At 34.0% G+C, this 13,600-nt stretch overlaps 1 protein-coding gene across 1 annotated transcript in view; it reads right to left on the bottom strand.

Moving 5' to 3' along the window:
• Nucleotides 1-7,252, bottom strand: part of LOC112044608 (chromosome transmission fidelity protein 18 homolog) — a 54,635-nt gene extending 47,383 nt beyond the window's left edge. The window contains exons 1-6 of the mRNA XM_024080491.2: nucleotides 6,933-7,252; nucleotides 5,210-5,669; nucleotides 4,457-4,610; nucleotides 3,668-3,850; nucleotides 1,200-1,419; nucleotides 139-267 (exon numbers count right to left, since the gene is read on the bottom strand). Coding sequence (XP_023936259.2) covers nucleotides 139-267; nucleotides 1,200-1,419; nucleotides 3,668-3,850; nucleotides 4,457-4,610; nucleotides 5,210-5,669; nucleotides 6,933-7,020 — 1,234 coding nt within the window. The 5' untranslated portion in view covers nucleotides 7,021-7,252. The remainder of the gene's footprint in view (nucleotides 1-138; nucleotides 268-1,199; nucleotides 1,420-3,667; nucleotides 3,851-4,456; nucleotides 4,611-5,209; nucleotides 5,670-6,932) is intronic.
• Nucleotides 7,253-13,600: the final 6,348 nt, after the last annotated feature.

Below are 13,600 nucleotides of genomic sequence, written 5' to 3'. Positions count from 1 at the left end.
CGTTATTGCACTGTATTTAAAATGATTTGCTACGACACCGTCATGATCCGTGCACTCTATCTGCCTATTATTTTTTAATCTGTGCAGTTAAACTAGTCAGTTGTATTAATGAGAATGACCTACTATAAGACAGCTTACCTAATATAAGGCAATTGGGTCTCCTATCAGCATCGAGCACAGACCTCATGAGCGTAGCGCTCTGCAACGCTGTCTGGAACGCTTCAGTGCTTCGCTCGTCCGAAGCGTTTAGTTCTACTGGCCTGTAACCTAATAATAATGAATTATTTTTTAATATGTATATAATGATAATGATATCACACGAATGTGATAGCAAAAGACTTGCTTGCGTTTCTTTAAATAAAATATAATTTTTATTTACAGTATTGTTTACATTAAATAATTAAATTAAACTAAATCTTACCTATAAATAAAATATAAAAACAACTTTCAAAGCCATTATATACATTAATTCTTAATACTTTATATTTAGTACTACTTTATACTACTTACTTTATACTAGCTGACGCCGCGCGGTTTTACCTGCGTGGTTCCCGTTCCCGTAGGAATACGGTGATAATATATCGGTAGTTCCTGAGATTAACGCGTTCAATCAAACAAACAAACAAACAAACTCTTCAGCTTTTAGTATAGATAAAAATTTCAATATTTTGCTGTTAAGTCAATAACATGTCATGAAAAAAAATAAAATACCAAAAAATAATAATACTAAAGAAGTTTTCTTTTTACATGTATTACACTTTACATATATAAGTAAATATTCTAACATACAGCAAGAGTGTCTAATGTGCCCAAAGTTATATATAAGTTTATGTTATTGGCCCCCAACAATTAGTAGGGGGCCCCTAATACAGGGCCCCTGCAAGGCACGCTACTCCACTGACTGAAGTATACCCAATTTGAGTTATATAGGGCCTCGTCGTTATCAACTCATATTCGGCTCACTGCTGTGCACAAGTCTCCTCTCAGAATGCAGGTTTCTTCACGATGTTTTTCCTTCACCGTTTGAAACACATCATATATAATTTCTTAAAATGCACGTAACATAAATTGGAGGTAACCCAGAATGGATTCGAATCTACGCCGTCCAGAATGGGAGGCAGAGGTCATATCCACTGGGCTATCACGGCTTCGTTAGAAGAAATAATTAATCTTTTTATCTAAAAACTAGAAGACATTACCCGCAAGCCTTGCCAACAGATGCGCTAGCGTAGTCTTCCCAGCGCCCGGCGGCCCGCACAGCAGCGCCACCTTGTGGTGTGGTCGGCCATCTTCATCTATCTCTGGTTCATCCTCTTTCTTGCCTTTCCACGTGTTGCTTAACTGGAACTGGCCTGTACGTTTGCTGAACGTATTGCGATGCTGTGGCTCTTTGGTTTTGAAGTCTTTTTTGAAAACCACCTGGAATTTTTAACAGATAGAATAGAAACTATGTCGTAGAAGTTAGATCTCATAAGTAGATAACTATTTTATTAAGCAACTTGAGAGTCACTCAGCTTATCGTAGTTAGGCAATGAAGTGGGGTATGAAATAATGCAGCACTGTGACTCTTTGATTTTATTTTTTTTAATTTAGATGCAAAATTCATCATTAGGTCCTGGGTCAGGCTATGAAATATTAAGTTACTAGCTGCGATCCGCGGTGTTATCCGCGTAAAATGAGTATGTACCTATTTATTTTTCCGGGATAAAAAGTAGCCTATGTGCTAATACAGATTATAATCTACCTCCGTTCCACATTTCAGCTAATCTGGTTCGGTAGTCGCGGCGTAAAATAGTAACAAACATTCACATAATCATAACCTTATGGTTATGATTATGTGAATGTTTGTTACTATTTTATCTCGGGAGACCATGGATTTTTTCGGGACAAAGTTATATGTTAATCCCGGGTATTTTTAACCGACTTCCAAAAAGGAGGAGGTTCTACGTTCGGCTGTATGTATGTTTTTTTTTTTTTTTTTTTTTATGTATGTCCAGTGATAATTCCGTCATTTGTGGACCGATTTTGAAAATTCTTTTTTTATTTTGAAGGGTTTGATTCCAGGGTGGTCCCATTTTTTTCATGTCAGGATCTGATGATGGCGTCCTGGAGAAATCGAGGGGAACTTTCGAAAATCGTAGGGACGGCTAGTGCGTTTGTTAATGTTTCCATAAGGTATCTTAAACCACTACAATTTTATGAAGGTCTGGAGTTGGTCTGATGATGAAGCCGAAAAACAGACGATGGAACTCGTCAACGATTTACAGCAGGTACCTTTTGTTTGGGCTAGATTTATTTGTATTGATGAGAACTTTCCACCTAGATGGGTTGTGACCGTATTGAGGATCTGATGATGAAGACGAAGGACAGTTAAGAGAACTCTTCAACGGTTCCCAGTAGCTACCTTGTGTTTGGACTTGATAAATTTGTATTGATGAGAACTTTCCACCTAGATGGGTTGTGACTGTATTAGGGGTCTGGTGACGAAGATGAAGGAGAGTTAAGGGAACTCCTCGACGGTTCACAGTAGCTACCTTTGTTGGGACTTTATGAATTTGTATTGCTGAGAACTTTCCACCTAGATGGGTTGTGACTGAATTAAGGGTCTGGTATTGAAGACGAAGGACAATGAAGAGAACTTCTCGAAGGTTATTAGTATCAGTTTTGGTTACACTCAGTAGGTGTGCTAACACTAAAAATTAAAAAATAAAAATTTTAATAAAAAAATTCAACCGACTTCCAACTCAAAAATTAGCCTAAACTAAAAAGCAAAAAATAACATCTTACCTATGTGCTACCTTCTGATCAGTTTGAAGGCGGTGGCAATCCAGTGTCATGTTTTAATTAAAGCCGTTTCTGAAAGAACCACAGAAATTTTGTAATTTAAACGGCTTAAATTAAAACATCACTGGCTTGGCACCGCCTTCAAACTGATCAGAAGGTAGCACATAGGTAAGATGTTATTTTTTGCTTTTTAGTTTAGGCTAATTTTTGAGTTGGAAGTCGGTTGAATTTTTTTATTAAAATTTTTTTCTACTTTCTTTTTAAATTCCATTCAAATCGATTGTAGGAAGTTGCGGCGTTAATGAGTAACAAACATCCATACTAACTTTCGCGTTTATAATATTAGTAGGATATTTTCTGCCTACAAAATTTAAGTAGCAGCCCAGAGTTGAGTTACTCCCTTTTTCCTTATGCTACATATTAAAATTTGATAGGAGTTTTACAAATTAAAACAAACCCCATACCCATCGATTAGCATTGCAGCAAGAATTACAAATACAACAGGTAAGCTCCAATTCCCCTCTTCTATAGAAGCATATAAGATAAAAATGACTTGTTTGATCCTCAGACCAACTATAGGACCTGCCTCGCTAGGTGTTACTTCTCTTTCAAAGTATATGATCGACGATCTAATGCGATAAAAGCTGTCTCTATAGAATCGTGTTCGTCAGTTAAAGAGCTCCGTAAAAATACCTTTTTGTGTAGTTGAATGGTGTAAAAAAGGGACAAAAGCTTCTAGTTTAGTAAAGGATATATACCAAATCTAAGCTCGTTTTCTTCAGAAAATGACAGACAACTTTGTTTGTGACTATGAGTGAGATACAGGTCCTTCTATAATTGGTCTGAGGTTTGATCTGATGATGAAGTATTAAATAAATTTCACCTTATCCCACAAATGCAGCCAATGCAGCAATGCTCTATTCACTGGCTCCTCAGAGAGCAGATCGATGTATGACTTTGGTCGATACCTCTCTACCCAAAGGTCACTCATTGCATCATCATTTTCTGTTTCTTGCTCAGGTTCATTTGATACGTTTGTTTCCTTTTGTTCATTCTTTGCTGCTAACTGTAATGTGAAAATTTATAGTAAGCTTCTTGCTAGTAGTTTTCTAAATACATATACAAATAAACCACATGGATTACTTTTTTTATTGTCTAAAAGTTAGCCCTGGACTACAATCTCATCTGACGGTAAGTGATGATGCAATCTAAGATGGCAGCAGGCTAACTTGTTAGGAGTAGGATGAAATTCCACACCCTTTTCGGTTCCTATGTATGTAAGAAAATGTAGCTTTCTGTTGGTGAAAGGATTTTTGAAAAATCTTCAGCAGTTTACACTTTTTAAAGGGTAACAAAGAAATTCCAGTCAGGGTAAGGAGTATATATAGTGAATAAATAAAACACATTGAGAAATGATGATCAAATGAATCAGAGGCAACTCCCTCCAGACTAGACACAACCCTCTCTGTGAGTTTCATTACTAGACTTTGCAAAATGAACTTCCACAATGTCACAACTGCTTTTATTCAATTCTACTATCTGAAACTATGCATAGGTACTTGTTCTTATGTGATGATAAGATCACATAAGAATAAGTTTCTCTTACAAGAACAAGTTCCCTAATTAAAAATTACATACAAAAAAAAACAATATGACTTAAAAGAGAACTTACAATTTTTCTAGCCTCCTCCCAAGTGGCAGCATAAGAGTTCTGAAAAGTCAACTTTTCTGTAACACTGTCCAAAGAATCCTCCCATGACTCTTCTGACTCTAGTCGGACGTAAACTCTGTCTCCATCCCATTTAGTGAAGGGAATAAATGGCCACCTACAATTAAACACAATAACAATATTATTTAGTTCCTTACTATGATTTTTTAAACTTATCATAGGTACTTACATAATATTATCATCATGAATCATTAAATGTTTATGTCCACAATTCTCTCAAGACTATTAGTAATCTGATTCGGAGTGGTTTTTATTATTATACTATCCTAAGGGCTGCCCGCAACTTTGTCTGTCCTTAGAAATTTTAATAAAAAAATACAACTGAGTTCAAAATCACAAAAATGTTTCTACTAAACTTAAAAGCGAAAAATAACATCGTACTATGTGCTCCCTTCTGATCAGCTTGAAGGTGGTACCAAGTTACTGATGTATTTGTATTAATTCAAGCCGTTTAAATCATAAAGATTTTAACTGGATTTTCAGACAATTCTTTGAGATACGGCTTTAATTAGCACAACATTACCTTGATACCACCTTCAAGCTGATCAGAAGGCATATTACGACATTATTTTTCGCTTCTTAGTTTAGTAGAAACATTTTTGTGATTTAGAAGTCTGTTGTATTTCTTTATTATAATTTAACTTTTTCAAAATGTAATTATGATGTCACCAATATCTTATACATCATGATACAAACCTTGGAATAATCCTTGTAAGATTATCCTTATAATTAAAACTAACTTTCTTATCAATGTAACCTTTACTGGAAGGTTCTTCCAACATTTGCCTAATTTTTCTACCTTCAATTATCTTATTTATTAAGTCCATATCATTTTCTTCATCAGTTTTCTGCCTTTTACTTGGTAATTCTAAATTATCAAAATCTATATCATTAATATCACCAAATAAGTCTTCTGCTGTTCTTTTATTTGATGTATTTACTGAAGTAACTGTACTTTCTTCTGCATTTATTACACTTTCCTGAGTGAGTATATCTCCTAATGGTTGCACACTTTGAGAGAAAGTTAATGAATTATTAAGATTTTCATTATTTTCTGCATTATTTCTCTTTTCTGCTAATGACTTTGCAGGTACTGGACTGGAAAAGTCTAGACTTCTCTTGGCAGGATTTGCATTTTTCCTTACAGGATTTGTATCTGAAATAATAAAGGCATAAAATATGATACGACGACGACGTTATCAACCCATATACGGCTCACTGCTGAGCTCGAGTCTCCTCTCAGAATGAGAGGGGTTAGGCCAATAGTCCACCACGCTGACCTAATGCGGATTGGCAGACTTCACACACGCAGAGAATTAAGAAATTCTCCGGTGTGCAGGTTTCCTCACAATGTTTTCCTTCACCGTTTGAGACACGTGATATTTAATTTCTTAAAATGCACACAACTGAAAATTTGGAAAAATATGATACCTTTTACCTAATCTAGATAATATTTAGGTAATTTAAATATTTTTGTACATATTTTTGTAATTATTAATATTGCAATAGTTATTAATCTGTACTAATATTTTAAAGAGATAAAGTTTGTGATGTTATAGGGGGTAATCTCTGAATTTTCTGAAGTAATTTTAAGAATTCTTGTATCTGTATAATTTATCTGTGTATTCTCATTTTTGGCTGGTGGAAGGCTTTGGCCGTGGCTAGTTACCACCCTACCTTCAAAGGTGTACCTCCAAGCAATTTAGTGTTCGGGTACAGTGTAGAAACTGAAAGGAGAGTTTTCATCCTTTTCCTAGCAAGTTAGCTCGCTTCCATCTTAGATTACATCATCACTTACCATCAGGTGAGATTGTAATCAAGGGCTAGCATGTAGAGAATAAAAAAAAACAAATGGGAATGGGAAGTATTTGGGTGAAACTGTAGCGCATCTTCTAGTACATAATATACAAGAAAGCCTCACACCAGCCTGACATGGACCAATTAAGAAAATCTCTTTCGTCCCAGCTGGGGATTGAACCCAGGGCCTCTGTCTTATAAATCCACCACATATACCCCTGCACAACAGAAGCCGGCTTAGATGCAGAGTTGCATGGAAACAACACACAGCCTTCATTAGCTCTCCAGCAACACTAAATGATACATTCAGCAATATGGACGGCCTGATAAGCTGCTGGAGTTTGCTAGGCTGTCTAGAAAGACTCCAGCGGGGATCAAGAACTAGAGAATCTATCATTCACTCAAATTAATTCATTGTATCTATTTCAGAACTACGGAAAACACTTGGGAAATGCTAAGACATTTAATAACATGCAACAAAAAGAAATAAAAAATTTATTTAATAACTCAACGAACTCAAAATGGGATTTATGAACGTCCCCTCAACTCAATTAACTCAAAATGTGAGAATTTTGACCAGTAAAACAACACTAATGTTATTCTTGATGAAAATTATTTTTACCGTTTTCGTCATCCATTTCACGAAGCAGATCCAGGTCATCCGCATACATCAGCTCATATTCTTCATCGGGGTCTGGGTAATCACCCATTTTGCTGGTTTTAATGGAAAACTTTACAAACAAATACTGGTTATCAACTTATCAAGCAAAGTAAACTCACTTTTGAAATCGTATAAAAATTGTATTAATACTAGTAGTAGTGGTATAATAAATAATTAATTTTTAACCATTTTTTCAACTAAATACTTCGTTAAAATCTCTAATTCACGTTCTATTACCACAATAACAAAATAAAAACAAACCCACAACTCGTATTTTAAATTCCGCCAAAATTTCAAGATGTCAACTGTCAGTGTCAGTGTCAAGTTTTAACCGCAGCTGTCAATGTCAACGTCAAAAACGATTTAATTGTAATGGCTCATATACACTACTACTAGTAGAAATATTTTTTTTCGATACAATGTATTGATACCCGCGAATTCATTTCCGTGGACTTAATTTTTCAGATAATTTTTTTCTTAGCCAGAATATAATGTTGTAGCTTTGTTATAATCATATAAATACATGAAAGTTGGAAGAAATTAGTGAAATATATTTATTTATGTGTTAGGTTTATTTACAATCACTTACACTAACTAAATTATAAATCACTATAAGTGAGTTATTATTTACAAATAAACACAGCATGAAATAAAGAAGTAAAGTAAATAAAAGATAACTTAAATATCACAAATATAGAACATACATACTCGTATTATTAAAGAAAAAAAAATAGATAAGGAAAGAAAATGAAATAAGATGAGCACATTAGTCATAAGAGTACCAAGTAGAGATGATTTTTTTCCGAAAACTATAGAATTATGATTCAGAGCCAATGTTTACTTTAAAATTGATATTATTAAAGGTCTTACATAATCTACGAATAAGAGAATTGACCCAAGGACAGTTCTACGTAGCGGAGGATGTAAAGGAGTGTTGGTTTTCCGCTGCTTGTAAATTAGGTTCTTACATAGATATCAAAATTTTCTAATTTTATTTTGACAAATCGACAAATCGACTATTTGTTAGATACAGTCGTTTTGTGTATTTTTAAAAGTTTTATTTTATCCTTTCGATTAAAACACTTAGGTGGAAGGTACTATCTAAATAATTGGTGGCAAAGAAAATAAAACACAATATCTATATATACGAAACTTTTTTTAATAATAGATTTATTTACAGTAGGTTAATCAACAAACGTGAGTTATATGAATAATTAGAAGAGGTACCTGAAAGTGTTACCTTCAAATGCATGCACACTTCCAAATATCAAATTACAATTATAGAGATCATATGGATCAGTCACACAAATCATTGGAATGTACATATTATCTTGAAAGTTTTTTATACTTAACGAAACGTACTGTAGCAAAGAAACGCCTACATAACTAAATAAATATTTTGACTAGAAATAATGCCAATTAAATTGGTTTTATCAGTCTACAGTCTAAGCGCTGAGAAATAATATTTTGGTGAATTCTGGAATTTAACCAAAATATCTACCTGAAGTTCATTGAACTGATAAGGGATGATTTATATTAGACCGGGTCGTGCCTAAGTGCACCGTGTACGTAATCCAAACGGAGCACGGTATTGAAACATAACGCTCGTCTACACTACGGTCATTCCTAGCCCCGGCCCTCCCAGATACGGCCCTGTCAAATATAAATCAGTCCGTTGTTCTGTATTCTGTTTGAAAATCCGAACTAAGTAACACTTTCCGTCTTTTTTAAGCGTGCATGGAGGATTTTAAATTCCATCCTCCCACTATTCTTCACAGTATCTTAATTAATCTTTTGTTTTTGTGAATTGTTAATTTTTTGAAACATTGAAAACTGATAAATATGAAATATTGGACATTTGATGAACAAGACGACATCAAAAATTAGCTTAACAACTGGTATAGATTGTAGAGCCCACATAATCCAAAGATATTTACTGAAACTTTAACTCATAAATATCTTAAAGCTACACCCCAACCTAGGCGCGCTACACCACAACATTACGACTTCTTTTCATATTTACCTAATACCTACTCAACTAGGTATGTAGGTAACTTTAATAATAATTGGATTTTTTTATTAACGTTAACAGTGGACAATGACTACGATCTTACCGATTGGTAACTGAAAGTTAGCTTGAAGGTATACAACAAATGTTATCGTATGCCTGACTAATCGTATTCTCCTTAAACATTAAGTTACAAAGACTTATAGGTACCTAAATACAACGAAAATGAAAACAGATAAATTAAAATAACTTAACAAACAAAACAATAATATAGCACTAATGCAAATCTAGTACATAATTCATTAACCATCACAGACACCTACTTTACCCAATCGTAAATGAGTTCGGAATATTTTTGAGATTCATTTTAAATTCAGTAAATACTTTCTATTTTTATGACATTCACTTGACTAAACGTTTCCCTTATTCTACGACACTCGGTAAGTTCAATAAAAATTGTTAAGTGAAAAATGGTGCATTGATATTAACGAGATTCCACTAATTAAGTATTTATAAAGAAACTCGGATTTTGGTCATAGAGTTTCCAATAAACTTGTTGTAGTAGAGTAGTTTATAATTTAAATAAAGAGTTTACGCTATTTCTTGAAAGTGATAAGGACAAAAATTAAGTAAGAATTAATTTACTCTCGCGTTTTTCTAGTTTTTCTATACTATATTATGTATGTCACATATTTTAGCATTCATTTGCACTTTATTGATCTTGAATTTACGTTAGAATATAGTTTAAGTAAACTTACAAGACACGTAAATGCAAGTAATACATTTTTGAACAACATAACACCATTATCCACAAATATCACTACGGAACTACGCTTCCATCACACAACATAAGATCTAGTTGTATTATTGACAAAAGTATTATCAATGCTCGGATGGTGAAACTTACAATGTTATTGACTTCATATTTGTGAATACTAGTATACTTATCAGCGGTGAATAGTTCATGCAAGCCGATTTTCGCCGACTTACCTTAAAAAATCTATGCATATTCATTGTTGTATTGTATGTAGATTTATGAGAAACCAGAGTTGGTATCACGCTGTATAAATGTCCTTTTCTTCGGGATGGCTTACGTTCACCTAAATTCCATCTTTCGCCACTGATTCTTATTATCTTAATTTAAACCGAGCGCCTTTTCAGGCATATTTAACACCTGCCGGTCATTTGTCTAAACTAGACTAATATTTAGGACTTAATGTAATATTTTATTCGGTATATTATTAACTGTACAAACGCTTAATCATCCGCAAAATTTTACCTAGTTGTATCATATTAATATTATAATAATTACTAAACGCCATGCCTCATCATTTCGCTTTGAGCCGGCCAAACTTACGTACACATTTTAGAAAGGTTTACCAGATTAGTACACAATTTACACACATACTGATTATAATAGGTAGGTACAAATCAAACGAACTTTTTGCGTTTGAAGTTTAAAAGATGTCAACATCACTCTCTACTTAACTAATATATGTGTAAATAGTGCTTAAGTAACCACCAATAATAAGTTTTCTTGATACAGCTTATTTTTGACAAGAAAAATTTCCTTACACAAACACAGGTACATAGCGTACCTGTGTTTGTGTAAGGAAATTTTTCTTGTGCAATAATTTCCCTCTATTTTTCGAAGAAATTAACAATTATTATTATTAATATTTCTTCAAATCCTTTCTGATGTAACGTCAGACATTCAAGATCAAATTTGCAGTCATGTATCTATGCAGGACGCACAAAGATGTGTGTCGTCAAAAAAAATATCGTTTATCGTTAATTATCATTTTTTCACGAGAATAACTTTTTCTGTATTTTCGATATTTTTTCACTGTTACATCCCTAGGGCCTAGTTCAGACTACGTTAATATTTTAGTCGAGTACGAACAATTTTTGTATTTACCGCCGATAAATTGTTCGTACTCGACTAAAATACTAAGTTAGTCTGTACGGCCTTTAAGCGTAGGTAAACTTAAACTTGATCGTGATTGGCTGGCGTTAATTAAAAGCTGTACAAAAGAACACTCTTGATTGGCTACTGAAAATACGGCGGTGTTGCCGCGTTATTGCATCCTCCCGCCTGACATTTTTTCTAATATCATCTAACTATATGGCAAATACAATCATTCACTACATTTACGAAACTCTTATCTTACTATCTAATCGCTGCGCTATTGGACTAGAACGCCGCTGCACGAATGCAACCTGTAACTCAGACTCAAGGAAAACTAATATCGAGCCTCAGAAGAACCTTCCAAACGGGCAGTAGCGCAAACAACGCTCTTTTGTTTGATATATTATAATACTAAGTATGAAAAAGCATGATTTGTAACTTCTAAACTTAGCTTTACAGCTAAATATAATAATATTTTGCTATATTTATAGCTTTTTGAAGTAAATTTAATAAAAGTCAGTGTGATACTACTTACTAGAAACAATGCTCATCAATAACGTTCTGAAAAAAACTAGACAAAATTTATGTATTAGAAATTATGTATGTCAGTATGATTATATTACTGCACCATAACAAACCTTTGAAGGGTAAATATCTTTGCTTGCAAAACCTTAAGTCACGTTGTAAGTATCTAGTTTTGGTCTATTCATTTAAAATTTGCTGTAGAAATATTAATCAGTGTGTAAATAATTATCCGGCTCCGTCTATCGTTTTCCTTTAATCTGAGCCTAAAAATAAGATTACCAGACAGTTACCTACAATACACAGACATACAATAAATTACATCAAGACTATAATCAGTGTCGGAGACATCACTAAGTGAGTGGTTTCTCTATTACAATGGTTTAGGCTGTTTTCAGGCTCAAATGTGAGTTTTAAGTAAATATATCCACTTAAAAGATCTAGGTAACTTTGCTGTTCAATATAAATTATTGTCGTATGCCTAAAGTACGCACTACGACATAATCTCGAAACGAGAGAAAAACAAATTTCACCAATAGCGGCGCAATCGCAAAATATATCGCTCTCTTTCGTTAACTAAAGACAGAGCGTTGTTTCAACTCTGCTGCTATTGGTCGGTAATATGTTTCTTTCATCGCGAGATAAAATGTCGTTGACGCATACTAAGCCTAGGACAGTATGTAGTATCACTGGCACGAAGACGGTTTGGTAATCCATCTAAACCTTCGATTAGGCTGTAGACCTAATCTAAGGTTTAAATGACCCCATAAACGATTAAACGTGTTTGTCAAACAATTTGATCACCTGTGGCTTTATTTGATTTTTTTGTCAAACACAGATTCAAAGTGCGCGCAAGATAATTTAAATTGCGCGCGATCGACTACATAATTATGTTGCCAGCTTTACTGATCTCATAAAACCGCTTAGAGGCCGTACAGACTACTTTAGTATTTTAGTCGAGTACGAACAGTTTTAGGATTTACCGCCCAAAAATCGTTCTTACTCGACTAAAATACTAAAGTAGTCCGAACTAGGCTTAAGAGATAGACGACAAGATGGCTTCACTTTTATTAGTTCTGATTTTGGCCACGCGGAAACTTATCTTACGCGCAATCTATTGAAGAAGTTTGACAAGCATGTTTGTCAAACATCTTTGATCGATATGTTGCTTGCCTAATTCGTACACGTGCCTATGTTAACAAATAAAGAATGGAAATAATATTCTATTTGAATCTTCCACACGTTGTGAACAACGGTATGTGCAAGCAACGGATGTGCTAAAAATGTCAAATAGATTTAAATACCATTCTTTGTAGTACGCGCAAGTTACTTTCGAATCCGTTAAATATGTTAGAATATTAAAATCAGATTTACCACCTATTTACCCAATTAAAAAACTAGCTTTTCCTTTCCAACGTTCAAATATAAAAGAGAAAATATATACGGTCCCTTGAGACATTATTATACCATGGTACCTTTACTCAACTGACCACATAAAGGTCAATATTTTTGCGCAGTTAAGTGGTGGTAAATTTGATTTAATTGGATATCACATTTTATTCAGACATATTATTTTTAATAAAAGGTCTAGGTACGATGATAGTAATTCAGTTGTTCACATTAACAATTTAGTATCCGGATTCCGGATAGTATTACGATTACATTTTCTACATAGATTTTTTAACGAGCAACATTCGTGTTCCATATGTATCTGGCGAAATCTTCGAAGGAAGTAATACCTATGTATCATTTATCCTTTGACAAATTAGATTTGGACCTGACTCACTAGACGTTATCCGTATACGTACAAGATCAATGATCTAACGCGTTTATAAAACCAAGACGCCTTGTTTATGAGGCCTACTTTGGCATTTTAGTCAAGTACGATCGATTTTTGAATTTGGAACCAAAAATTGTTCGTACTCGACTAAAATGCTAAAGTAGTCCGAACTAGGCCTAAGCGTACCACTAACGTTGTACTTAGGCCTAGTTCGAACTACTTTAGCATTTTAGTCGAGTAGCATACTACATGCTACCGCCCAAAAATTGTTCGTACTCGACCAAACTACTAAAGTAGTCCGAAATAGGCATTATTATTAATATAAGTGTAACGTATACAAAAAATAATTACTGCCTACGAACGGTTTACGTTCTTTATTGATGATTTAAACTTTAAACCAATCTATAAAC

This window comes from Bicyclus anynana, chromosome 19 (assembly GCF_947172395.1).
Source record: "Bicyclus anynana chromosome 19, ilBicAnyn1.1, whole genome shotgun sequence".
Lineage (NCBI taxonomy): Eukaryota > Metazoa > Arthropoda > Insecta > Lepidoptera > Nymphalidae > Bicyclus > Bicyclus anynana.
This window is presented reverse-complemented; position numbering and strand designations above follow the sequence as displayed.